Source organism: Heterodontus francisci, chromosome 7, assembly GCF_036365525.1.
Source record: "Heterodontus francisci isolate sHetFra1 chromosome 7, sHetFra1.hap1, whole genome shotgun sequence".
Lineage (NCBI taxonomy): Eukaryota > Metazoa > Chordata > Chondrichthyes > Heterodontiformes > Heterodontidae > Heterodontus > Heterodontus francisci.
The window spans coordinates 42,505,135-42,531,091 of NC_090377.1; the positions used below are offsets into that span (position 1 = coordinate 42,505,135).

Genomic DNA, 25,957 nt, shown 5'->3' on the forward strand with positions numbered 1-25,957 from the left:
CTACCTTGGGTAGATAAGAAGTTGTCACCTGCAGGAAATGATCTGACCAGTACATTTAACTATTCCCAATATATTCCTTCCATCCTTTTTCAAGTCATGCTGTGTTTTTAGCATTTTATTCCTGGCAACATCTGTCAATGAACTGAAAATTCCCGGAAATAAAGAAAGTTCAGCACTTCAACTTCAAGGTTCCTGCATCAAAGCAACAAGACTCTTTAGCAGAGGTTAATATTCAGGCTGATATTGTTATCTCTCCATATCAAACTGATTGACAGGACCAAAACACCAACCGTGGTCCAGAGATGACATTATGAAATATTATCACTTTTTTATTCTTTCATGGGATGCGAGCATTGCTGGCAAGGCCAACATTTGTTTCCCATTCCTAAGTGCCCTCAAGAAGATGGTGCTGAGCTGCCTTCTTGAACTGCTGCAATCTATCTGATGTAAGTGTACCTACAGCTCTGAATCCCCCACCAACATCCTGGGGGTTATCACTGACCAGAAGCTTTACTGGACCAGCCATATAAATACTGTGGCTACAAGAGCAGGCCAGAGGATGGGAATTCTGTGGCGAGTAACCTACCTCCTAAGTCCAGAGAGCCTGTCCACCATCTACAAGGCACAAATCAAGAGTGTGATGGAATACTCTCCACTTGCCTGGATGAATGCAGCTCCAACAATATTTGAGGTGGTTAGATTCTCTCTTGTTGGAGGCGGTCATTTCCTAGCACTTGAGAGGCACGAATGTTACTGGTCACTTCTCAACTCAAGCGTGAATGTTGTCCAGGTCTTGCTGCATATGGATATAGACTGCTTCAGTATCTGGAGTTGTGACCTTAAGATGGAGGGAAGGTCATTGATGAAGCAGCTGAAGATGGTTGGGCCGAGGGCATTACCTTGAATCAAAGTGGCCAAAGACTGGCATCTGAGATGTTGGGGACCTCAGGAAGTGGTGAACTCTTCTCCAATATATTGACCTGGGCTACTTGGTTTGTCCAGGTTTCATTATCCAGATGTCATTTTACATTAGAGTTGTAACGCGAAATGGAATTTGATTGTGAAGTTCTGTTCAAAGTGGTTGTCTGTCTTACTTCAGTGAGAGAGTAGCATCTCTACCTTACCCCTCCACACAAAATGCGGATTTTTTTAGTTGACCCATCTTCTATTTTCCACCCTGCTGAATTAACACAAGAACCGGAGGAGCAGGCCATTTAGTCCCTTGAGCCTGTTCCACCAATCATTGGGATCATAGCTGGTCTGTGACCTAACTCCATATACCTGCCGTAACCCCATATCTCTTAACCATTTCGGTTGAAACAAATCTGTTAATCTCACATTTAAAATTAACATTTGACCTAGCATCAACTGCTGTTTGCAGAAGAGAAATGCAAACTTCTCCACCCTTTGTGTTTCTATTTATTCATTCATGCTGCCAGGCCAGCATTTATTGCCCATCCCTAATTGCCCTTGAGAAGGTGGTGGTGAGCTGCCTTCTTGAACCGCTGCTGTCCATTTGGGGCAGGTATACCCACAGTGCTGTTAGGAAGGGAGTTCCAGGAATTTGACCCACTGAGTGAAGTAACGGCGATATAGTTCCAAGACAGGATGGTGTGTGACTTGGAGGGGAACTTGCAGGTGATGGTGTTCCCATGTATTTGCTGCCCTTGTCCTTCTAGTTGGTGGAGGTCGCGGGTTTGAAAGGTGCTGTCTAAGGAGCCCTGGTGCATTGCTGCAGTGCATCTAGTAGATGGTACACACTGCTGCCACTGTACGTTGGTGGTGGAGGGAGTGAATGTTTGTAGATGGGGGACCAATCAAGCGGGCTGCTTTGTCCTGGATGGTGTCGAGCTTCTTGAGTGTTGTTGGAGTTGCACCCATCCAGGCAAGTGGAGAGTATTCCACCACACTCCTGACTTGTGCCTTGTAGATGGTGGACAGGCTTTGGGGAGTCAGGAGGTGAGTTACTCGACTCAGGATTCCTAGCCTCTGACCTGCTCTTGTAGCCACGGTATTTATATGGCTACTCCAGTTCAGTTTCTGGTCAATGGTAGCCCCTAGGATGTTGATAGTGGGGGCTTCAGTGATGGTAATGTCGTTGAATGTCAAGGGAGATGGTTAGATTCTCTCTTGTTGGAGATGGTCATTGCCTGGCACTTGTGTGGCGCGAATGTTACTTGCCACTTATCAGCCCAAGTCTGGATATTGTCCAAGTCTTGCTGCATTTCTACACTGACTGCTTCAGTATCTGAGGAGTTGCGAATGGTGCTGAACATTGTGCAATCACCAGCGAACATCCCCACTTCCGACCTTATGATTGAAGGGTCATTGATGAAGCAGCTGAAGATGGTTGGGCCTAGGACACTACCCTGAGGAACTCCTGCAGTGATGTCCTGGAGCTCAGATCATTGACCTCCAACAACCACAACCATCTTCCTTTGTGTTAGGTATGTCTCCAGCCAGCGGAGGGTTTTCCCCGATTCCCATTGACCTCGGTTTTGCTAGGGCTCCTTGATGCCATACTCGGTCAAATGCTGCCTTGATGTCAAGGGCAGTCACTCTCACCTCACCTCGAGTTCAGCTGTTTTGTCCATGTTTGAACCAAGGCTGTAATGAGGTCAGGAGCGGAGTGGCCCTGGTGGAACCCAAACTGAGTGTCACTGAGCAGGTCATTGCGCAGCAAGTGCCGCTTGATGGCACTGTTGATGACACCTTCCATCACTTTACTGATGATTGAGAGTAGGCTGATGGGGCGGTAATTGGCCGGGTTGGACTTGGCCTGCTTTTTGTGTACAGGACATACCTGGGCAATTTTCCACATTGCAGGGTAGATGCCAGAGTTGTAGCTGTACTGGAACAGCTTGGCTAGGGGCGCGGCAAGTTCTGGAGCACAGGTCTTCAGTACTATTGCCGGAATATTGTCAGGGCCCATATCTTTTGTAGTATCCAGTGCCTTCAGTCATTTCTTAATATCACGCGGAGTGAATCGAATTGGCTGAAGTCTGGCATCTGTGATGCTGGGGACCTCAGGAGGAGGCCGAGATGGATCATCAACTCGGCACTTCTGGCTGAAGATTGTTGCAAATGCTTCAGCCTTATCTTTCGCACTGATGTGCTGGGCTCCACCATCATTGAGGATGGGGATACTTGTGGAGCCACCTCCTCCAGTTAGTTGTTTAATTGTCCACCACCATTCACAGCTGGATGTGGCAGGACTGCAGAGCTTAGATCTGATCCGCTGGTTATGGGATCACTTAGCTCTGTCTATCGCATACTGCTTACACAGTTTGGCATGCAAGTAGTCCGGTGTTGTTGCTTCACCAGGTTGACACCTCATTTTGAGGTATGTCTGATGCTGCTCCTGGCATGCCCTCCTGCACTCTTCATTGAACCAGGGTTGGTCTCCCTGCTTGATAGTAATGGTAGAGTGGGGGATATGCCGGGCCATGAGGTTACAGATTGTGGTCGAGTACAATTCTGCTGCTGCTGATGGCCCACAGTGCCTCATGGATGCCCAGTTTTGCATTGCAAGATCTGTTCGAAATCTATCCCATTTAGCACGGTGATAGTGCCACACAACACGATGGACGGTATCCTCAATGTGAAGGCGGGACGTCGTCTCCACAAGGACTGTGCGGTGGTCACTCCTACCAATACAGTCATGGACAGAAGCATCTGCGGCAGGCAGATTGGTGAGGACGAGGTCAAGTATGTATTTCCCTCGTGTTGGTTCCCCCACCACCTGCCACAGACCCAGTCCAGTAGATATGTCCTTTAGGACTCAGCCTGCTCGGTCAGTAGTGGTGCTACCGAGCCACTCTTGGTGTTGGACATTAAAGTCGCCCACCCAGAGTACATTTTGTGCCCTTGCCACCCTCAGTGCTTCCTCCAAGTGATGTTCAACATGGAGGAGTACTGAGTCATCAGCTGAGGGAGGGCGGTAGGTGGTAATCAGTAGGAGGTTACCTTGCCCATGTTTGACCATGTGGTGAAGTAGTTCCTAATTTCACTTCTTAAAGGTCTGGCTCTAATTTTTGCACTAGGCTCCCTAATCCTAGAGCCCCCAACCATTGGAAAGAGGGTAGGCTAAGAGAAACCATCTGTTCTCCCTGATATTGTGAAAAGTGTAATCAAATCACCCTTTAAAACTTCGAAATTCCAGGGACTACAACCCCAGTTACTTCACTCAGTGAACCTTTACAACAAGTAAACAAAAAGGTCATACCAGGAGGGAATGGTAAAAATAAACTTTAGAGTAAAATAGCATATTGGTCCTGTAGTTCCCTGGCTCCAATTTGTCCCCTTTTCTGAAAATCGGAATTACATCAGCTACCTTCCAATCTAAGGGAACTATCCCTCACTCTATTGAGCGATTGAACGGGCTCACAGAGCGCCCATTCCATCTCTTTAATCACCCTTGGGTGGATGCCATCTGGACCTGGAGCAACTATTTATTTTGAGATTTCCTATTCAATTGAAGCTGATAGCTATCAATTTTAATATTCATAATATTTATTACAGGACATCTCATAGCTGGAACATGACCGAGGACAGGAATATTGACTGCTATTATTCATTAAACACAGTTTAAAAATAAGAACTACACATAACTGCAATAATTTAGGATCTAGAGTGCTGGTTTGTGCCTTGTAAAGAAAATGTAGCAAGATCTACAATTCTGTATACAAGTGAAAATTTGGTATGTAAATTTTTGCTTTGGAACACGGAGTTTCTTTTGGATGAAACTGGCTCCAAGATGGCATGAGAGTTTGGAACCATGTCAATCCTGTGTGGCAGATTCTTTACCACAAAATCATAAGCAGGCAAGTCTCCAATATTCCACTATATTGCTAACGATTCACCACACCAACCAGTTCATTAATGGCATGTAGGAGAATGGACATATCATGGGAGAGGAACATGTTTTTCCTACTCATCTCTAGATAATCCTGTAATTGACTGGACTAACTGTTGGAGTGGTTCTATGTCGATAAGCAGCTTACCGGGTGGATGTACTGCTAAACTGCACAGTTTCAGCCAGTTAAACTCCAATGGTACTCTTGTGAACACCAAGGGTACCTAAGCTATGGCCTGTTTGTACTCAAGTTGCTGAGTTTAAGTGAGTGGCATGCATTCCTACAAAGAGTACACGCTTTCTATAAGGCAAACAAGAACAGTACTTAATATAGATTTCGTGGTAGTTTGGATACTTTTAAAGTATGGTGATAGGTTTCCATACATGTCAGACAAAAGGCACACCAGAAAAACAAGCTATTGACAGACTTGAATACAGATTGTATTAAAGTGCTGATCGCTGTATCAAGCGTCATATCAGTAAATACCTAGAGACCTTGAACTTACTTTCCGCTATAAATGATAAAACTCACTTTTCATTTTAATCACTTGGTTGAGCTGATGTTGATATCAGTAACTCAAAAATCAGAACTGCTCGTGTCTATTAGCTTTAATAGTTAGTTAGGACGGTAAAGTCTGAAGCCATCTTCTCTTAAAATCTATTTATTCTACTTGTCATATTTTAATGCAATGTTGAACGTATTTATTGGCGAGAATAATTCTGCATCACTGTAAGCCACATCATGTAAAATATGATATTAGCAGGTATCATACAAGCATCAGACAGAAGCTGTTTCATTTGCAAACACACTGACAGCTCTTAGATGGCAATGGTATGTAATAGAAATGCTTGATTATTACTGGCTCCTTATCACAAAGTTCGTGCTGCCCTTAAGGACCAACCTGTACTATAGCTTAACCCTAATTAATTGGATAATTATACAAATTGAATGCAAATTAAGTAGATAACAAGCTATTAACAGACTTGTGTTACGACCAGGTGAGAAAGATGTCAAGGGGTCCCTCTCAGCCTTCAGCTGGTCTTACCATAACAGGGTTTAATTTTAAACACAGTGTTTTCAGCTCCCCCTTGGTGAATCCTTGTTCACTGCTTTCCAATTATAAGGCAAAGAAACCAGCACAAACAGATTTTCTTAGGTTTAAAGCATAAAAGTTGAAATTTATTAAACTTGAATTTAAACTCTAATGTGGTTAACGCCTACGGATACACGATGCGCCCACACTTGCATGTATACGCGATACACACATGCAAATAGAGACAGAAAAGGGAAGAAAAATAAAGTGGAAAAGTTTGAGGCAATATCTGAAGAGTTGTTGTTACGTTTCTTCGAGCTCACTGTAGAGTCCTTGATTGTAGGTAGATCATGCTTTTCACTGGGGCCCAGTATTATTTTTAAACCTTGTTCGCTGTAGACTTTTCTCTCTTGAGGTTCAGGTGTCTTCAGTGGATTCAGAGGCTTGAGAAACAGATGGGAGCAGACAGGAGAGATCTTCTCAGTCCAGGAGCAAACAGTCTTTGAGTTCAAACTGTTTGTACCATTCAGAAAACCCCAGGTTGCGAAGGTTAGTCATGTGACTAACTGGTCTGACCACGTCTTGGCTCTGTGGATTGCATCATCTTGGCAGGGCCTGGAATGCGCTTCCCTGCCTTCAATGTCTGGTGCTCAAAGTCCATTGTGGTTAAATGGATAAAGGGAGTAACCTCTCCTGTCCCTATTGGTATGTAAATGTCTTCCAGCCAAGTGTCTGCAGCCCTTGTAACAGGCCTTCTTCCCAGCAACAATTTGAAATTTAATGTTCATGTGGTGAAATTAATATGCCTCATTCGTGGCAGGTGGGGGTCTAACCTGACACTTGAATACAGATTGTATTAAAACGCTGATCGCTGTATCAAGTGTCATATCGGTAAATACCTAGAGACCTTGAACTTCATTTCCACTATAAATGATAAAACTCTCTTTTCAGTTTGGTTGAGCTAATGGTAAAATCAGTGACTCAAAAATCAGAACTGCTCCGGTCGATTAGCTTTAATAGCTAATTAGGACGGTGAACAACAATGCATGCTAAGGAATTTTGCCTAAAAAAAAAATCAAATCCCAATCTCAGCAGATGCTTAAATGGAACAACAGAATTAAACTGTGTTATGATCCTGCAGTATTTTTTTCTGGGAAGTATGCAGTGTGCCTTTAAGGCTGGAAAAGGATCAGTACTGCTTTAAGGCAACAAGCTTCAGGGACTGTGAATCAAAGAGTGCATTCTGGTTGCCCCGGGATACAGCCACTCAGGACCAAAGATCTCTGATAATTTAAACTGAAGAAAGGGAAGTTAGACTGTGACAATCTTTTATGCCTCAAAAATTCAAAAGCCAAACTGATTCACTAAAGAGTTTCCAAGTTGTTAATTGCTGAATTCATCGCTGGAGAAGAAAAGCATCACTTCAACTGCTGAACTAGACTAGAGACTGTTCTACTGTGGAAGAACCTTTTTTTTCCCCCCATCGGACGGCTGTGAGAAGTTCAAGCAACCTTGGACTGTTCCATGTTGGAAGATGCCACTTCAGTAGGAGCGTAAATCTGCAAGGACTCTAATTTTTTCTATTTTAAATGTTGTTTATATCTTAGTGTTTAAAAATTTAGTTTTTAGAATTAAACAGTTAATTTGTTGATATAATGACATCTGTTTTGGTTAGCCTCATTCGGGGGTTAATTGATGGCACAATTTGGCTGGGTCTTTCTTTAGTTTGGAAAGTTTAAAATGATATGTTAGGTGAAATGTGGAGGTGTGGGACTGAATCAACAATGCGTTTCTCCCACCACGATCAGAATCATATATTTTGATTGGGGGCTTTGTCTTGGGTCAGTCGTAACAAATGTAATGGATCTAAGTAATAACATCTTTGGTGGGATGTAAATGATGGAATTTCTTTGATACCTGAACAGGTTCAAAGTGAAGAGAATTTTGGGCAACATAAATCTCATACCTGTGTACACAAGGCTGTTGCACGAAGTTACTCAGAAGTCGACGCAAAATTAGCAAAGATAGGAGACAACAACTGCTGTAACCTAATAGAAATGTTCTATGGGTGCATCACGAAGACGGCAGAGGAACATTACCAGGGTGATGTAAAAACTTTATCCTGCATGTACTATGTGCTTTAATTGGCCTATGAGTGCTTAATGCCGACATTGTTCCATTCTCTCACGCTAATATCCCTTACCTTGAACATAAAATTTGTACTCCAACATTAAATCATCATTTGACCTGGAGTCACAGGTCGAAATTTTCAGGTCCCGCCGACTCCAGGGTGGCCGGGTCGGAAGCGGCCGAGAAATCAGAATCCGCTCTGCACCGCCCGCCCACCGACATCATACGCAGAGCATGCAATTAGCAGCCCCTTGGCGTATGTGGCACTTGACAGGGCACGCGCGGCCAATTGAATCAGTGGATTTGGGGGCGGGGCCAATGTCAGCCCTTTAAAAAGGCATACAGCAGTACAATGGAGGATGTTCCAGGGAACACAGCAGAGGAATTGTGAGCGTAACTGCCGAGGTGTCCTGCTGACTGGAAAGTGAAGAAGTGAAGGAAGACCAACAGTGCCCAGAGGCAGGAAAGGGGCAAACATTTGCAGAAGAAATCCATAGTGATGGAGGGGAGAAGGTTCACCACAGCCTACAGATTGTCAGAGGAATCTCTGCAGGTGGTGGAGGCAAGGCGCGACATATTATCCAACGCTGATGGCCGAAGAAGGCTCGCAGAAGTGACCAAGAGGGCCTGGCTGGAGGTTGCCGAGGAGGTCAGCAGCTGCTGCGTGGTACAAAGGACATTGTTCCAGTGCCGCAAGCAGCTCAATGACCTGCTTTACTCTGGCCAGGTAAGGGGTACTCCTCATTAATCTCATTGTGAATATGTCAGGCAAGGGTCAGTCAATCTGTCCTAATGATGCAAGGTAGAAACCAGCAATGAGAAGTCCTTGCCTGCTGCTTTGTATTGGGATGCAGGATGGGCAGGTCTGGGATGCATGGTGCCCAACAGTGTTCAATTTGGGCACTGCATTGCAGTCATGCTGAAAATGGAACAACAAACCCAATGGGTGAGGGTGAGGGTGAGAGAGCCAAAATCATATGGCTAAACTAGGTGCGCTTGTTTAAATAGAAGAGGGTTCACAATACCAGAGAGGGGTTCCGGACTGGCGGTAGCCAGGGCAATTAGGCATACCTGACAAGTATGGAGGAGGATGTCTTGATGCTGGCAAGGGAGACGGAAGACGCGCAGTAGCAGATGGCGAGGTTGGCGGCCCTTGATGTCAGAGTGAGTGACCGATAATGTGGTGGGGGGTTGGGGGAACAGTTGCAGTGGTGATTTATTAGCACACTTCAGTGCACGAGACAAAGTTGATTCACACAAATGTGTGCAATCTGCAGTAAATGTGCTTCAATCTGTGGTGTTGATCAAACTGATCAATCTGATTTTCCCTGCAGGTGAAGCACATCAGTGGCCAGGAGAGGTCTCAGGGGCTCAACAGTCCACCTCTGAGGATGAGGAGATCGCCTCAGAGGGCGCACCGTCACATCATCGCACCTCACCAAGCGCCAGCGCAGAAACTTCCACCACGGTTGGGATTGCCGTCTCCACGGAAACGATGTCACTTACGGGCGTTAGCACAGCACAGTCGCCGGACCAGCCACCAGATGCAGAATCGGCTGATGCCTCACACACTCGGAGGAGTGTGGGAGGCCAGTGCAGAGCCGCAAGCTGATGAAGCACCTCTGAGAACATCCATTTGGCAGGAGATGTTGCAGGTTCAACATGCGATGCATGAACATCTGGCAGAGATGCTGCAAACCATAGCACATTCCCTGGAAACTTCCATCCAGGGCATGTCAGCTATCAACTCTCAAGTATTTGTCCATCTGGCATCCTCTGTTGACAGATTGGCGGCTGCAGTGGAGGGGCCACCAGGGTGCAAACGCAGATGTGCATGTGGCAGGTCGAAGCTGCTCGTCCCTCTGAGGTCAGCTTTGAGAACCAGTTGAGCCTCAGGAGGGCACAGGGGCTGCAGCCGATAGCACATGGGAGCTCCTCTTCGGGCACTCCTGATGCATCATGCAGCTCTTTGCTCCCTCCGCTAGTGACATGTCAACCGCAAACTCCCAGGGTGTTAGAGGGTGCTCCTGATATTTCTCATGAGCACCTCAATATGCCATGGCCTGTACGGCTGCGAGCAGGCAGAGGAGGTCTGCCAAAGTCATCAAGAGCAGGGCGGCAGCCCAATCAGCCAACTGCCTCTGGTGAGTCTGGTGGCGAGAAATCATCCACACGCAAGAGCACCTGCAAACGTTTTAAGAAATCACAGTAACATCACTCCTGGTTCAATGGACTACCTTCCAATTATTTATTTCAATTTCACATTACATCACTGTAAATAAATTTGTGGTTTGAACATTTAACTTCGTATATGTCATCCATGAGGTAGCATCAGACATCCTTGCGCTGCTGAAGCAGTTATATATGAGATTTCACACACTTGGGTTGGGTTCATCACGACATGATGTTGTTTTCAGTCTGATCATCTCTTCCCTTGGATGTTCGTGTCTTTCCCCTCTCGCAATCCCACACTGGCTCATTGCATGCCACATGGATCCTCTCCAGAGTAAAGCCTGCCTACTAGGGCACCCCGGGTCTCTCTCGCCCTTAATTACAGAGGACATTCTGCTTCCTCTACCATGAGATCATGTGGGTGTTGCCCATCGTCCTCATCAGAAACTCCATCTTCATCTGATGACGCCTCACGGTTACCTTGAACCTCCTGAATGGTGTCTCCCCTTTCCATCACCAGGTTACGCAAGGCGCAGCAAACGACAACAATCCTGGATGCCCGTTCTGGCACATACTGCAGTGCTCCTCCTGAGCGGTCCACTCAACTAAATCTCATCTTGAGCAGGCCAATTGCTTGTTCGATTGTCACTCTTGTGGCCACATGGCTCTCATTGAAGGGTTCCTCAGCATGACCCCTTCGGATTTTCACGGGTGTCATCAGCCACGTCTTCAAAAGATAACCCCTGTCGCCAAGCATCCAACCTTCCAGTCTGTCCGGGGGAATGAAAAGAGCAGGCACCTGAGAGCTTCTGAGAATTTATGCGTCGTGGCAACTCCCTGGGTACCGTGCACAAACCTGCATGATTCTTTTGTGATGATCGCATACAAGCTGAACGTTCAATGAATGGAAGTCTTTTCGGTTAATGAATGCCCCTGAATGACCTGCTGGTGATCTAATTGCCACATGCGTACAGTCTATCATGCCCTGAACCATTGGGAATCCAGCTATTGCGCTGAACCCTCTTGCTCCTTCAGCCTGACTGGGGTTGTCCGTTTTGAAACTAATGAAATTGTTAGCATGTCTGAACAATGCATCATCAGTCACAATGTTTATGCAGTGGTGCGCAGCTGCTTGGAAGACTCTACACAGGTCTGCTGTCGAAGCTTCGAAAGAGCCACACGCATAAAAGTTAAGGGTGACGGTCACCTTTACAGCGACTGGCACTGGATGGCCACCATGGCAGTTTAAGGCTACATCCACTGCCACCATATCACAAAGAAATGTCACGGTCTCATGTGACAGTCACAGCCTTCCGACAGATGCAGGTAGTTCAGACGAGGCCGGTATACCCTGCCTGTTGGGTAGGCGTGTCTCCTGATGTGTTTGCTCTTGCCCGACTCTGCCACCTGCTCTCCCTCCCACCTAACGGGGAGCCACTTGACCAGTTGCTTGCGCATGCCCATGCTCAGCTGTCCTTCTGTCCCTGATTGGGGCATGGTTCTCCTCCTCTGAAGTGCTGCCTCCAGAATGCACAATTCCCAACATTGGACTGGTTACCAGATTCGATGATTAAATCTCTTAAGCCTCAGCTGTCAGGACAGGCACACACAACCCCTGTCCTTCCACTCACTGACTCAGGACAGAGAAGTCCTGAGCTGCCGTGAGTCAGACTCAGTTGGAGCCCTCTGCACAAGCTACAAATGCCTACATTTATATGACACGCAAAAACTCTCAAAGATAAGCAACACCAAAAACTTTACCTCCAGCACCCCAGTGATTGCCTGCCTTCCACCCTTTTAAAGCTGCCGGGTCCCTGACCCGCTTTACGGCTGTAAAATCCGACAGCCCACGTAAATTTGTAGGCAATTGGCTTCTCAATGACTTTAAGTGCCTTCAAATTACTTGCGGTTGGGCAGCGAGTGGAGACTCGATCGCGCACGACTTCCTGGATCGTAAAATGGCGTCTGTGCCTGATGACACCGGGATGCCATTTTACCACCGGACGCTTCTGAACTGATCCGATTAATGTAGGTAAAATTCCGGCCATAGAAACAGTAGCAGCATGCAAGCTTTTCAACACAATATCAGCTCTGTATTTTAGTTGGGTCACCCGAGGAAGTACTAAACGACGAGATCCTTTCCTAAAAAGTGTTAGTTATGCTTTGAAAGTGCTTTCAGTAGTTTTCAAACTGGGACCGTAAGGTAATTAATAGATGTATAATGGGAGCAAAGCTGAGGCAAGAGATGAAGCAATGAAGGAGGAAGGAGTTTTAATTTATTTATTTTATTTATTTAGAGATACAGCACTGAAACAGGCCCTTCGGCCCACTGAGTCTGTGCCGACCAAGAACCACCATTTATACTAACCGTACAGTAATCCCATATTTCCTACCACCTACCTACACTAGGGGCAATTTACAATGGCCAATTTACCTATCACCTGCAAGTCTTTGGCGGTGGGAGGAAACCGTAGCACCCGGCGAAAACCCACGCGGTCACAGGGAGAACGTGAAAACTCCGCACAGGCAGTACCCAGAATTGAACCCGGGTCCCTGGAGCGGTGAGGCTGCAGTGCTAACCACTGTGCCACCCGTTGGAAGTTGGAAGCTATTTTTCCAAATATTAATTAAGGATGCGTAGGGGCCAGTGGCAGCCGGGAGATATGCTTAAGAAGCCAATGATGAGTTTTGAGATGTGTATGAAGGACTTTTAACATACTTCAGAAAATTACCATTAAACTGAGAAAGAAAGATAACTGAGAAACACCAGTATGCTTCACTTATTTTTACCTGCTGAATCGGCTGCTGCACGTATCCCTGTTGTTGAAGCAACTGCTGATTAACTGATGGACCAGAGGCAGAATAACTAGAAGTAGGAAGTGGCTGTCCTGGAGATGCCATGATAAATCCAGGCTGCTGCTGTGGGTGAAGCACTACAGATGAAGGGAATATGGCAGTGTGGGTATCTGGAGCTTCAGCAGATGGCTGACGTCCAAGGCTCATCTGGCTAAACTGGGCCCCAAGGCTTTCTTGCTGCATGGAAAATAAAAATAGTGATTAATTTAGAACCTTATGAATAATTAGGGCATTCCCTCTCATTCCATAAACCAAAAGGCATGCAGATGTCTATCAAGCCTTTCTGAAAAAATATCTAATTTAATGGCAGGGAAAGCACCTACCCTTTCCATTTAACAGCCATTAAAATTGGGGACCCACCTTTCTTGTAATTCATTCACAGGACATGGGCCTCACTGGCAAGGCCAGCATTTATAGTCCATTCCTAATTGCCCTTGAGGTGGTGGTGGTGAGCCACCTTCTTGAAAACAGAGCGGCTTGCTAGGCCAATTCAAAGGGCAGTTAAGAGTCAACCACGTTGCTGTGGGTCTGTCACATATAGGCCTGACTGGGTAAAGATGGCAAATTTTCCTTCCCTAAAGGACATTTGTGTACAGATGGGTTTTATGACAATCTGACAATCCAATAGTTTCATGGTCATCAGTTCTGATGTTAGCTTTTAAAAAAAAATTCTAATCTACTTAATTGATGTCTCCGAATCATTAGTCCAGGCCTCTGGACCATATGAAGAATTGTGGGTGAGAAACATTAGATATTATTGATATATATGAAAGATCAGCATTTTGTCACATTGACATAGATAGATTTTTGATACCATGTCCCATAATGTATTTACACAGCCTGTCTGCTGACAAATGTAATGATTGGGCTTTTTTTTTACACACAAAACCATATTGCCAATAATGCAAGTTTTACATGGCATGTTTACATTACAACCCAACTATGCTATTTGGCGACCTCTAGCATGAAGGTCATCAGTGTAACTACTAAGTAAGTAAATGAGATTTCTTTGTACTTAGTACCTCACATTTGATAATTTTTTCCATTCATATTCACACTTGAACAAAAGGAAATGGGTCAAGTGTATGTTCAATGTGGACGCTCAATGTTTGAAGTTAAAAAGAGTAAGAAATGAGGATCAAGGATCTGCACTGACTTTTTTTTTTAAAGCACTGGTTTCTAGCTTAGTCTGTGGAGACAGTTTTGGACACATCTGTAATTTACATCAATAGAACAATGCTCCAATGGAAGAATGATTCTTCAAAAGAGGATTAAGTTTCTGCAAAGTGAATGTATTACTTCATTTTTGTTGAAATTATGCACAAGGAACTAGCAATTTGTACTGAAGATAATTATCCTTTAATAAAATGTGTTGTATTAAATATATTTAAGAGAGTCAAAAAACAAAATCATTAAATCAAATAATTTTTACATATGAAACACACACAAGGATTGTATGTACTTCTTGTTTAAACGTGTAAACTGCTTTTAACAAATCCAAAACAAAGTATTTTCAATAAAATATTACTTTAAATGAGCAAAAGCTGTTATATTCAAGCAATTGAATAAAACTAAGTCAAGGGCCACCTTTTTAGCATTCTCATTACAAGCTTAAACACTTAGATGAAATAAACAGCTTCTGTCATATAGTTTAAAGCACTTTTTCAAAATTATTTAAAAAGGTATAAGTGTACAGCAGTACCTTTTGATCAAAATATCCTCCCTTCTTACAGATTATACTATTAACCGGAGTTCTACTTTACAAAAAAAATTTTGCCCCAAAACACAAGCTCTACTAACCTAATTTAAGCATATATTTCAACCAAAAGAGTACTTTAAACAAAATGTAATTCCTCAATATTTTCCTTCCTTTTTAACCTCATTTTACAAGCTGTAAATTTGCAGATATGTTCTTTACAGCTGATAAATATGGCCATCTTGCAGTTTTGCAGTCATGGGGCCACAGCAATAGATTTACACAAAATATAAAGAAAATCATTCCTCTAACATCACTGTCTAACACATGATTTTGAAAAGGCACTTCTAGTTTGCTCTTGAAAAAGTGTTCCTTCTCGTGTTTAATCTGATATTATACAAAACTATTATGACATTAGATACCCTCCATGTCAAATGAATCCAGCAACTAGACTTCTGTATTCAAATGTAGCTATAGTTAACGAAAGACAAATAATGTTCAGCCCACTTTTGAAATGTTAATCTCTGTAGTTTTATCTGTAAATCAAAAATTGGATCTTTTGAAAGTGGGCAGTAAAGGCTTTGTTTTTGCCCTTAGAGGTTCTAAACTTTATAGGCACAATTATATTTAAGTAGCACACACAGTTTTTACTGTTTTAGAAAATATTTATATAAAGAAATTCATTTAAAAAAGTCTTCAGCCAACTATCAAGAGTAACACACAGCAAGTACATAAATAATAAGCAGCAGTGAAAAGAAAGACTTAAATGTCAACAAACTAAAGATCTTCAGAAAGATGAGAATAGAATATTGAGCGTCAATACCACAGTGTATTGCTGGGTGGGTGATACTGGCAGGAGTTGAGGTGGGTAAGAAACCGCAGAGTACTGGATAGGTTGTGAAGAAGACTGCAGAGCCCGAATTGGCTGAAGAAGCAATAGTTTGCACATAGTTAATTTAGCAATGTTAGCCTCATAAAACCCAAAAAAGTTGCAGTATTACAAAAAGGCATTAATATTTCCAATTTTCTTTAATTTACAAACAAAGCTGTCAAGACAAATCATTTGATATACTAATTGTTATTGCAAAAATCTCTGTGCTACAAATCAGCAAATACTTGAACTGTAAATGATTCATTTAAGTATACGGTCTTAGATGGCTCACTTGGTTTACAAAATGCATTCCTGTAATTAAGTTTCAATATACTGAAAGCAGTATCTTAATGCACACATGAAAGTAGGTTACAACTGAGGCTAGGCAAATAATTGATAGAGAATTAGTCAGGAGATAAGTGAAAGAGTAGAGACAACGGTATGTACTTCAATTAGCAAGATGTGACTAGTCATGTCCACAGGGATCAGTAGTCGGGCTTCAGCTTTTCATTATATTTGTAATTGACTTAGATGAAGGAATAGTGAGCCGTAAATCCAAGTTTGCTGACGACACCTAGTTAGGTGGCTCAGTAAGCAGCGTAAATAGAAGCAGAAAGTTGCAAAGGGACATTGACAGATGAAGCGGGTGAGCAAAACTGTGGGAATTGGAGCTCAATGTGGGGAAGCGTGAGGTCATCTACTTTGGTCCCGAGAAAGATAGATGGTGAGAAGCTAAGAACTGTGGAGGAAGAGAGAGATTTAGGGGTCCAAGTACAGAAATCACTAAAATCAAAAAAAGGGTTGAAATATAATTTATGCTAGAGTAATATAAAGCTCTGGTTAAACTCAATTTAGAGTATTGTGTTCAGTTATAGGTACCACACCTCAGGAAGGATATATTGTCCTTGGAGGGGGTGCAGCTTAGATTCAGCAGAGTGATATCTGGGCTAAAACAAGGGTTAAATTGTGAGGACAGGTTGCAGAGACAAGGTTTGTATTGCCTTGAGTATAGAAGATTAAGGGGTAATCTAATTGAGGTGTTCAAGATTATTAAAGGAGTTGATAGAATAGAGGAGAAAATATTTTCTCTGGTGGGAGAGTCCAGAACAAGGAGGCATACCTTAAATTTAGAGCTAGGCCGTGCACACCAAGGGCAGTGGAAATGAACACTCAGTTGAAGAGGTGTTGAGGCTAACGTAACTGAAAATTTCAATATGGAGATTGATGGATTTTTGATAAGCAAGGGTATTAGGGAATATGGAACTAAGTTAAGGTACAGATCAGCGATGATCTAACTGAATGGTGGGATAGGCTCGATGAGCTGAATGGGCCACTCCTATTTCTATGTTTCTAATTGAAGGACGTGCAAACTGAGATCTTTTGTTTTGCTGTCTATCCTCAATTCCAGCATGCTTTATATATACTTATCATTTCCGTCATACCTACCTGGTTTATGTTTGCATTCCAGTTATCAAATTTTTACCTCTTAACTATTACTCATTTTCTAACTCCCATGGTTTAATAGATAATTATGTGCCATTTTTAATTTTAGATATACTCAAGCATGCGCAGTTGCTCAATCTAAATTGAAGGCTTACCAAATTTCAGCATTTAAATGTGATGTAACAGAGTAAAATATATCGAAATATATTGTCCTGAAGAATACACCATCCCAGTGAAAAAATGCATTTAAAATGGAACACAGCTGAGAACAAGAACCAATTGTGTTGCTGTGGAATGTTGCTGAAATGTTTGTTTTATATCTTATGCACTTTATCACACAGCTAGTGATAGCCATGCACACAGAGGTGGTGGATTCAGTTTAGTTACCGATTCTCTATTGCCAAATATTGTCTAATATCTTCTCCACGTAATTATAATCTACAACTGTCAGAATACTACTTGCTCTTGGATGACTACATAAATAATATTTGAATATAACTTGTGAAAAAAAGCAATTAACATTCAACTTAACCATGATTAACTAAAAATCAATAGATGTAGAACTAGTTTAAGATTCAGTTGTTATTACATTATATTTCAGTGGTAATTAATAACTAGTAATTTTCTGTCATACAATTCAGCTTTTAAACCATCAGCTAACCTGAGAAAGGATGTGATTTGCTATTTGCTGTTGCTGTGGAACAGTTGGTGGTGGTTGCTGTGCAGGACCAGCCATAGGGTTCCTCACAGGCTGCTGGGCAGGAGGCGGATTATACACCACTGCCGTACCATCTGGATTCATAAATGGCTGTCCTGTAAAGCAAAAAATGATTCAAGTGTCAGTGGCAATTAACGAAAGATTTTCTAAAATAAAAAATTTAATAAACATTTTTAAACTACATTCAATAGATTCAGGTTTAAAAGTAAAAGGAAAGTAAAAAGGGGAAACTAAACCCTAATACTTTAGCTTGCTTAACAGGTCAGGAAGCATAGGCATGGAGAATCTGAGAAAAGTTCCTTTAAGAGTGTACAGCAGATTATGGCGCCATGTAAGCAAGGAGTACAAGGGCTAAAACATCTTCTCCTCTGCCAAAATGGCACACTACTCCAGGATAATCCTGGACAGCAAAAATAACTCCTATCTTACTTCCTCCAATATTAACTGCCCTGCCCTCAAATGCAAGGAGTTCATGGACTGCTTCATCATTAAGATGGAGATAATCTGTTCAGCTGCCTTCCCCTTTCCCACCAAGCCAAACCTATCCTGTGGGTATCACCATGTGTATTATCCCTGCTCGTTTGCTCAACCTCCTTGCAGCCTGACACAGCCAATGACACCACTCTCTTTTAATGCCATTCCAATGTGCAGCTCAGTGGGACTGCGCTTGCTTGGTTTCACTCTTACCATCTGATCAAAGTCAGAACATCTCCAGCATTGGCTCCTCTTACCACCATTAACTCTGGAGATCCTAGGAATTTGTCTTTGTTGCCCACCTCCTCTTCGTTTGCATCCTGTCCCTTGACAATATCGTCCACAGGCATGGGTCAGCTTCTACAAGTACACTGAACATACCCAGCTCCTCCGCTCATCTCCCTTCTTTCAAGCCCTTCATTTCCATTATCCGTAGTCTGTCAGAATCTCCACATTCTTGTTACAAATTCCACCCTCCTCCCTGGCCATAGTCTCAGACTGATCTCAATCTCCCATCCTGTTCAACCTTGAACTGAGTTTCTGACCCTATATACTCTTCCAAAAGACCACCTTATTCTATCTCTGTAAAATCATCCATTTCCAGCCTCAGCCAGGCCAAATATTGCTTTGAATATTCCAATGTTATCCTGGCCAATATCCCATTCCCTACACCCTCCATAAACCTCAGTACATCTAAAATTCTGCTGTGTGCATCCAATTCCAACCAAATATTGGTCATGCGCCATCCCTGTCCTTGCTTACCTCTATTGGCTCCCAGGTATTTAATGCCTCAGATTTTAAATTTTCATCCTTGTGTTTAATTCCATGGCCCTTCAGCTCCTGATCTCTGTAATTTCCACCAGTCCTACAATTACCCTTCCACCAAATATCTGTTCCTTTGACATTTGTGCATCCTCCACCATTTTAACCCCACTACTGGCAGCCACACATGCCCCATGCTCTGCCTCTCCATCTACCTCCCCTCCTTAAAACCCACCTCTCTGTCCAATCTTTTTGCCAACCCTGAATATCTCCTTTGTCATGGCATATATTTGTCTGATTAGGCTTCTGTAAAATGCATAGTACATTTTTCCATGTTAAAGGTTCTATATAAATACAAGTTGTTGTTGACGTTCCGTCCTATTTAGTCCACATCATTTAAAATGGTCAGCAATTCCTTCAGAGCAACTGATTTTCAACATTGCTCAGTAAAGTATTCTAGGAAGATCATCAAGTAATCTTCACTATGATGTCTTCTATCTCTATGCGAAATACGCAAGAGAGCTGGGTGCGCACATGCAGGTTAGACACGGAGACAAAGCAAAGACCTGAGTATGTGTGAAAGACAGACCATAAGTGAACAGGACATACTTCAGTCTGGACTTTTCAAAATCAGCAACTGCCTTTCATCTCAGAATACATAATATGTACATATGTTAAATGTACATGATCGCTAGCTAAAGAGCAAAACAGAAGGCATTCCTAGGCAATATTACATTGGTGGACATTGAATAAGACTTTTGTTGGGAATAACTTTTTCACATGTCAATATTCAATAACAGCTAAGAGTTTTAATTTAAATATTAACCAATCAGGTTTATACCACATTCAGTACACAATGTAGGCCTATTTAACATATTTGAAAATGTAAAAGCCATATTTTAAAATTCAAAAAGCATGAAGGAGCAAAAAATTCATTTAATTCTCTATCATAAAATTATTTCCAGTAATTTCAATATTACAGTAATTACAAATGAAAAACAAGTAAATTTACCATCAAATCACGAAAGAACAATTTGACAAAACATCCAACACATATGCACTGTGCACGATGGTTGATGTAAAAGCATCTGTTGACAGTTCTACATTTCAATTTTTCATTTTATTTACAATATTCACTTTAGATAGTGATTTAGCCAGGTCACCAGTCACTACGGCAAATATAGTTGAGAACTCTAGCATCTCAGGAGGCCATGAACAGACAGACTGACTTGTAATGTTTGTTTCTAATGATAGAACATTTATTAAAAGCATATTCATGAACAAGCCTCAAAAATAATGGATAATTGGGAAATTTGACCAAATCATTCAAAAATTCAATGAATAGTCAACATCTATAAAGGGATATTATAAAAGTTGAAACTCATTTTACTCTAACTGAAAAATGCCCACATGTGTTTTGAAGAGATAACTTTACATACCAAATCAATCCTGCAATCTGGGTAGTATGTACAAGTAAGTGTCTAGATATTTTTTAGCTTACTACACATGGCTAGAAAACACATTAGTGGTTAGAAAACCAATCTAATTTTAAAATTACAATTTATTGCACTCAATATTCTACACTAAAGGTGAGTTTTATTCAAAAGTAATTGTTTTCTGAAGCCTTTAGTTCCTAATAACTGCTTAGTGCAAATGGTAGACCACTTCACTTACTCCAAATTATTGCAAATTTACCTAAAAGTGCTCACACACTTCAGTTAGGGATGAATAATATTTTCAGTCAATAGTGGACTGTAGATAGAAGGCAGTTGTTGGTTGGTGAGTGAAAAAAGGCAGTAAGCCAGTTTTCAGTTTGATCTGCATCATATTTCACCAAGGCATCTCGATAGCCTGATTAACATGAAACTGGAAGACTCTAAATCAACACAGTAGGTTTTGGGCTCTATTCTCAGACAGTTATAAGACATCACCTAAAGCTGGAAAGCTTTCTGAAAGTATCCAACAAGATTTCAGTTCATCCACTTAAAGAAACTGTATTCCTCACCATTTTTCCTGGAGTAAAATTTCAATATCATCAAAGAAATGGAACTGAGGGAATTGCTCTTTCAGAGAGCCAGTGCGGACACGATGGGCCGAATGGCCTCCTTCTGCACTGTAACGATTCCATGATCACTCTTTCTCTTTTGGCAAGGATTTTCCACAATCATAATCAATGCCATTGTCTAATAAGATGGGGCAATATGTTTTTCAAGGATAGAACTTGCTTGCAAATTTTACTTCCCTTGTGGTGGCATTGCCGGTACAATGAAGAACTCAACTCAGTAGACTAAGATGAAACTGAATATATGCCCACTGAAAAGAATCAAGCTCAAAAGGAAATCTGGAATTTAAACCAGTTTCTTAATTGATACCTTAATATTCAAACTGCTAGAATGCCAATAATGGAAAGACACCAGCAAACTTCCCAGTTTAGATAATTAATATGCTTCCTTCACTACAACAGAAACCATTTGAATAATTTTGTCTATTGACAAACTATATTGTACTTTGCTTATGCGATATCAATGGGCTTTATTAAGTTATACTATGGCAACAAAAATAATCCATTGAAAATCAATGGACAAAAAGAATATATTGTTTAGTAACAAACTGAAAGTATTAAATAGCAAAAATGTAATTTACAAATAATTAACTCCTCCTAGACATTAGGATATATTCAACGCAGCTATGCCTTTTAAAAAAAAAATCTGATAAATATCCCTCCAATTTTCTTTTTTTAAAGACAGTGTTGCATCGTATATGTCCTAATAGCTTTTCAATTAAACACTGTGCTTCATGTATTTTCCCTATTTTATATGCAAGAGACCATCTTGTGATTCTTATCTGTTGGACCTTTCGCCGTCTAAGCAGAGATAGCTTTTAGCACATAGTTTGCGTTTGTTGATGTGACCCTTTTTACCAAAGTTAAAAGTAGCAAAATTCTCGAAAACACTAATGCTCCTAGTAACGGCAAGTGTTGGGGGGAAAAAAAAAGTCAATTTTACCAAAAATGTAAATTTAAGTTCGTGCCAAGCGAGACTGAGGTCTGATTGTTCATTGCGCATTAGCCTTCCCTCTGTCCCTCCCCAAAGTTCAAAAACAGTTCCGTTATTACATTTGATGGTTTACTTAATTCGGTATTGCTCTGAGGACCAGATGTTATATCTATTCATAAAATCAGCAACAACTTGTATTGATATAGTGCCTTTAACATAGTAAAATGTCTCGAGGTGTTTCAGAGAAGAGTTATCAAACAAAAATTTGCCATTCAGCCACTTCAGGAGATATTAAGGCAGATGACCAAAAACTTGGTCAAAGAGGCAAGTCTTAAAGGAGGAAGGAGAGGAAGAGAGGGAGAGAGATGTAGGGAGGAAATTTCAGAGCTTTGGGCCTTGGCAGCTGAAGTCATGGCCGCCAATGGTGGAGCATTTAAAATCGGGAACGCTCAAGAGGCCAGAAATGGAGGATCACAGATGTCTCAGCGGGTGGCTGGAGGAGACTACAGCTGTAGAGAGGGGTAGGCCATGGAAGAATTTGAAAACAAGGATGAGAATTTTAAAATTGAGGCATTGCTTACCCAGGAGCCAATGTAGGTCAGCGAGCATGGGTGTGTGAGGGGGCTGGTGCTGGGCAAGATAGTTTACAGGACTTTGTAAGTTAGGACAAGGGCAGTGGAGTTCTGGATGACCTCAAGTTTACAGAGGGTAGAACATGGGTGGACAGCCAGGAATGCATTGGAGTAGTCAAGGTTAGATATACAAAGGCATGGATAATGGTTTCAGCAGCACATAAACTGAGGCAAAGCCAGACTCGGACGACGTTAAGAGGCACAAACAGACGGCGTTAGTGATGCGTGATATGTAGTCCGAAGCTCATCTTCGGGTCAAATATGAAACCAAGGTTATAACTGTCTGGTTCAGCCTCAGACAGTTGCCAAAACAGCGGATGGGGTTGCTAGGGAAAGGAGTTTATGACAGGGACTGAAATCAATGGCTTTGGTCTTCCCAATACCTACTTGGAGGAAATTTCTGCTCATGCAGTACTCAATCTCGGACAAGCAGTCTGACAATTTAGAGATAGTGGAAGAGTCAAGAGGGGTGGTGGTGAGGTATTCGCAGCCAATGAGCAGAAAAGCTAGCCCTGAATTGTAAATGCATCCTTGTGAAAACTATGACAATTATTTAATCTTTTAAAAAGAATTCTATTTGAAAAACATTAAAAAAGGAAAATAAAAGCTTTTGAAAGATTTCAATTGTACAATTCTTGAAAACATACATGACATACAATTGTATTATTTGTAAATGGAAATTAAGCTACAATGTATATTTGAGGAAAACAGCTAAATTTAACACATAAGCACCCGGGAGCAATTAATGACCTGAAAAACATTATTATTAATATAGTGCAGAATTGCAAAGTAAATACCAATCTACAAATATATTTGATATAAATCCCAGCAGTGGATACCAACCTGTTTGAGGGTTCACGAGAATACTGCCAGGTGGTATGCCTGCAGCTTCCAAGGGAAGCAAAAAGAAGCTAGTGCTAGTAGGAATCACTTGCCCACTCATGCCACCATCAAAGGAAAGAGAATTACTAGTGTTGACAGCTGAATAGACGGCTGGCACACCATGAGTCTGGCTCATAGCTGTGACTGGAAGAGGTTGATGGGTGCGAGAGAGGGAACCCGTGGATGACCCTACACTACTAGAAGACTCTGAACCTGGGAAAGGAGTAATGAAAAATCTTTATCTAGAGACAGAAACATCATGCCTTTTTCCTTTCTATGCATTAAGATGAATTGTCATAAGAGTTCAAACATGCACAATATTAGGAAAAAAATCAACAAATCCCCGATTGACTAACATGTTAAAGTATTAAAGCACAAACTAACAATCATTTAACTGAGAAAACTCTTACCCCTGATATAACTGTATAGCTACAACATGCTGACTAAGCAAATGACTAAGGTATAAGCTTTACAAATAATAATAAAAGCAGCCCCGAATGAAAGATCAAGATGTTAAACAGTCAACATTTTTCTGGTGATTTTGTTTCTGTATCCAGTTGCAACACAGAACAAAAAGTTTAAAACAATTCAAAATAAATCAAAAGCTCAGAGCAATACAATAAAATTTGCAATACAGATGCAAGTTCATGAGCACAGACTAAAATGCTATAACAGCAGACATTTTCTTGAATACAAAAAAATGTTATCTCAAAATAGCGTAGGCCAGTAAATATTCTCAAAGATAAAATTATTAATTTTGACAACGAATGAAGAACAGCATAGAAAAAAGCTTCAGAAAAGTGAATGGCTGAACTAAATTGCAGGTTTTCTCCATACACTCAATGAACTGGATATTCCTGGATTGGTTTGTGCACATCCAGTTGGAATGTGCACTTTTTTGGGGGATTTTTCTCAAAACAATTCCAGCCCACATTACTTTGGATACCACAGAAACCTAAAACAGTATAGCACTAATTAGTCAAAATAGTCAGAAAGAGTAATTATTTAGAAATGACTTACTGGCTCCCCAATAATTTTGTGCGTAAGTACATTGCCTGGTGCACTACTAAGCCATATAGACTAGAAGGTTTGATCACTGATCTATATGGAAGTAGCTCATCTCAGTCAGGGAAGCACTATTAGTTTTAGCACCCTCTGAGCTCAAGAAAGCAAAAAATCACTTTCCTGCTACACATCACAATGCAGTGACCCTGGCTGCAAAAATGCATATGTAGATGTCCACTGAGGACAAGCTTGGGCTCAGCTGCAGCACTCTCCCTAGTTGACTAACGTGTGAGCACTCACTGTGTCGGCTCAAACAAGAATAATGGCCAATTTGGTGAGATACTGGAGGGTTGCTGGCATCCGAGCAATAGTACCTGCATCAAGAGTGAGCACCTTCAGGAAAGGAGAAACAAAAGAAACTTACAAAAGCTAATCGATCAGAAAAAGTGATAATAAATAGAAAAGTTGGTTTGGCTCTCTGAAAGCCAGCATTTGCCAAACTGGTACTTTACTGTGATAGTGTATTACTGCATATAATAAGAATGTACCTGTTTTTGAAAGCCTGCCTGTACTTTTGTTGCTACCAGAGCTATCACCTCTTGCCAGTACAGAAATTCCACTGAAGCTGCTAGCTTTTGTCATTGCTGGTTTCAGGTTGCGGTTTGAGCTATCCGAGTCCGTACTGCTCCAAGGACGCGGCTCTGACCATTTCAGTTCATTTTCAGTACTGCTCTGACGACTATTGGAGGATCTCCCCGTTCCATCCTTATTTCCTCTGCGAGATATAAAACAAACCTAACATTTATCTTAATTTTCCAACAATCCAAAAAGTAAATAATGAATAAAATTATCGGAATATACATCCATGCAAACAGAATTTCTGATTTGAACACGTTCTTCTGTACCTAAATATTTGTCGCCTTTGTTGTGTGCTATTAGCAGTTTCTTCTTCTTGAATTCTGGAGGTGTTAATAGGACAATTTAGAATTTAGTGCTTAATACCAGGAAAAACTAATCAATTGAGTTGTCTTTTCAAATTAGCACTAACCTTTTATCTGTAAAGTAATTGTCCTGGGAGAATGATAACTGAAAGAAAAACACAAATTTTTACTTACATAAACAAAATTAACTGAAGAATGAACATCCATTAATTTTTTTTACCCCACCATAATATAAAACCAACAATATTCTTTGCTACTTATGATACACAAAAATTAAATCTTGTATACTATTTGCTATTTTCAACATGTGAAGGACCATGAAAGATGATGCGCATTTTTTATGTTATGAGCAAATCATGTATTTACTATTACGTTAGTCGTATTCCACCTCAAACACATTTGAAGTGATGCAGTGGCTTAAACAAAATCAACAACCAATACCACAACACTGTCCAAGCTATTCATATAAAAAAATGTTTTTGTTATAAAT

General features: G+C 41.5%; 1 protein-coding gene across 15 annotated transcripts in view; it reads right to left on the reverse strand.

Moving 5' to 3' along the window:
• Positions 1–25,957, reverse strand: part of LOC137371942 (R3H domain-containing protein 1-like) — a 163,820-nt gene that overhangs the window by 81,132 nt on the left and 56,731 nt on the right. For 11 of the 15 annotated variants that reach the window (XM_068035054.1, XM_068035053.1, XM_068035052.1 and 8 more), the window contains 6 exons: positions 25,575–25,612; positions 25,432–25,485; positions 25,075–25,301; positions 23,483–23,734; positions 17,719–17,870; positions 12,982–13,224 (listed from right to left, as the gene is read on the reverse strand). In XM_068035054.1, coding sequence (XP_067891155.1) covers positions 12,982–13,224; positions 17,719–17,870; positions 23,483–23,734; positions 25,075–25,301; positions 25,432–25,485; positions 25,575–25,612 — 966 coding nt within the window. The remainder of the gene's footprint in view (positions 1–12,981; positions 13,225–17,718; positions 17,871–23,482; positions 23,735–25,074; positions 25,302–25,431; positions 25,486–25,574; positions 25,613–25,957) is intronic. The other 4 variants (XM_068035063.1, XM_068035067.1, XM_068035064.1 and 1 more) reach the window with 1 other exon arrangement.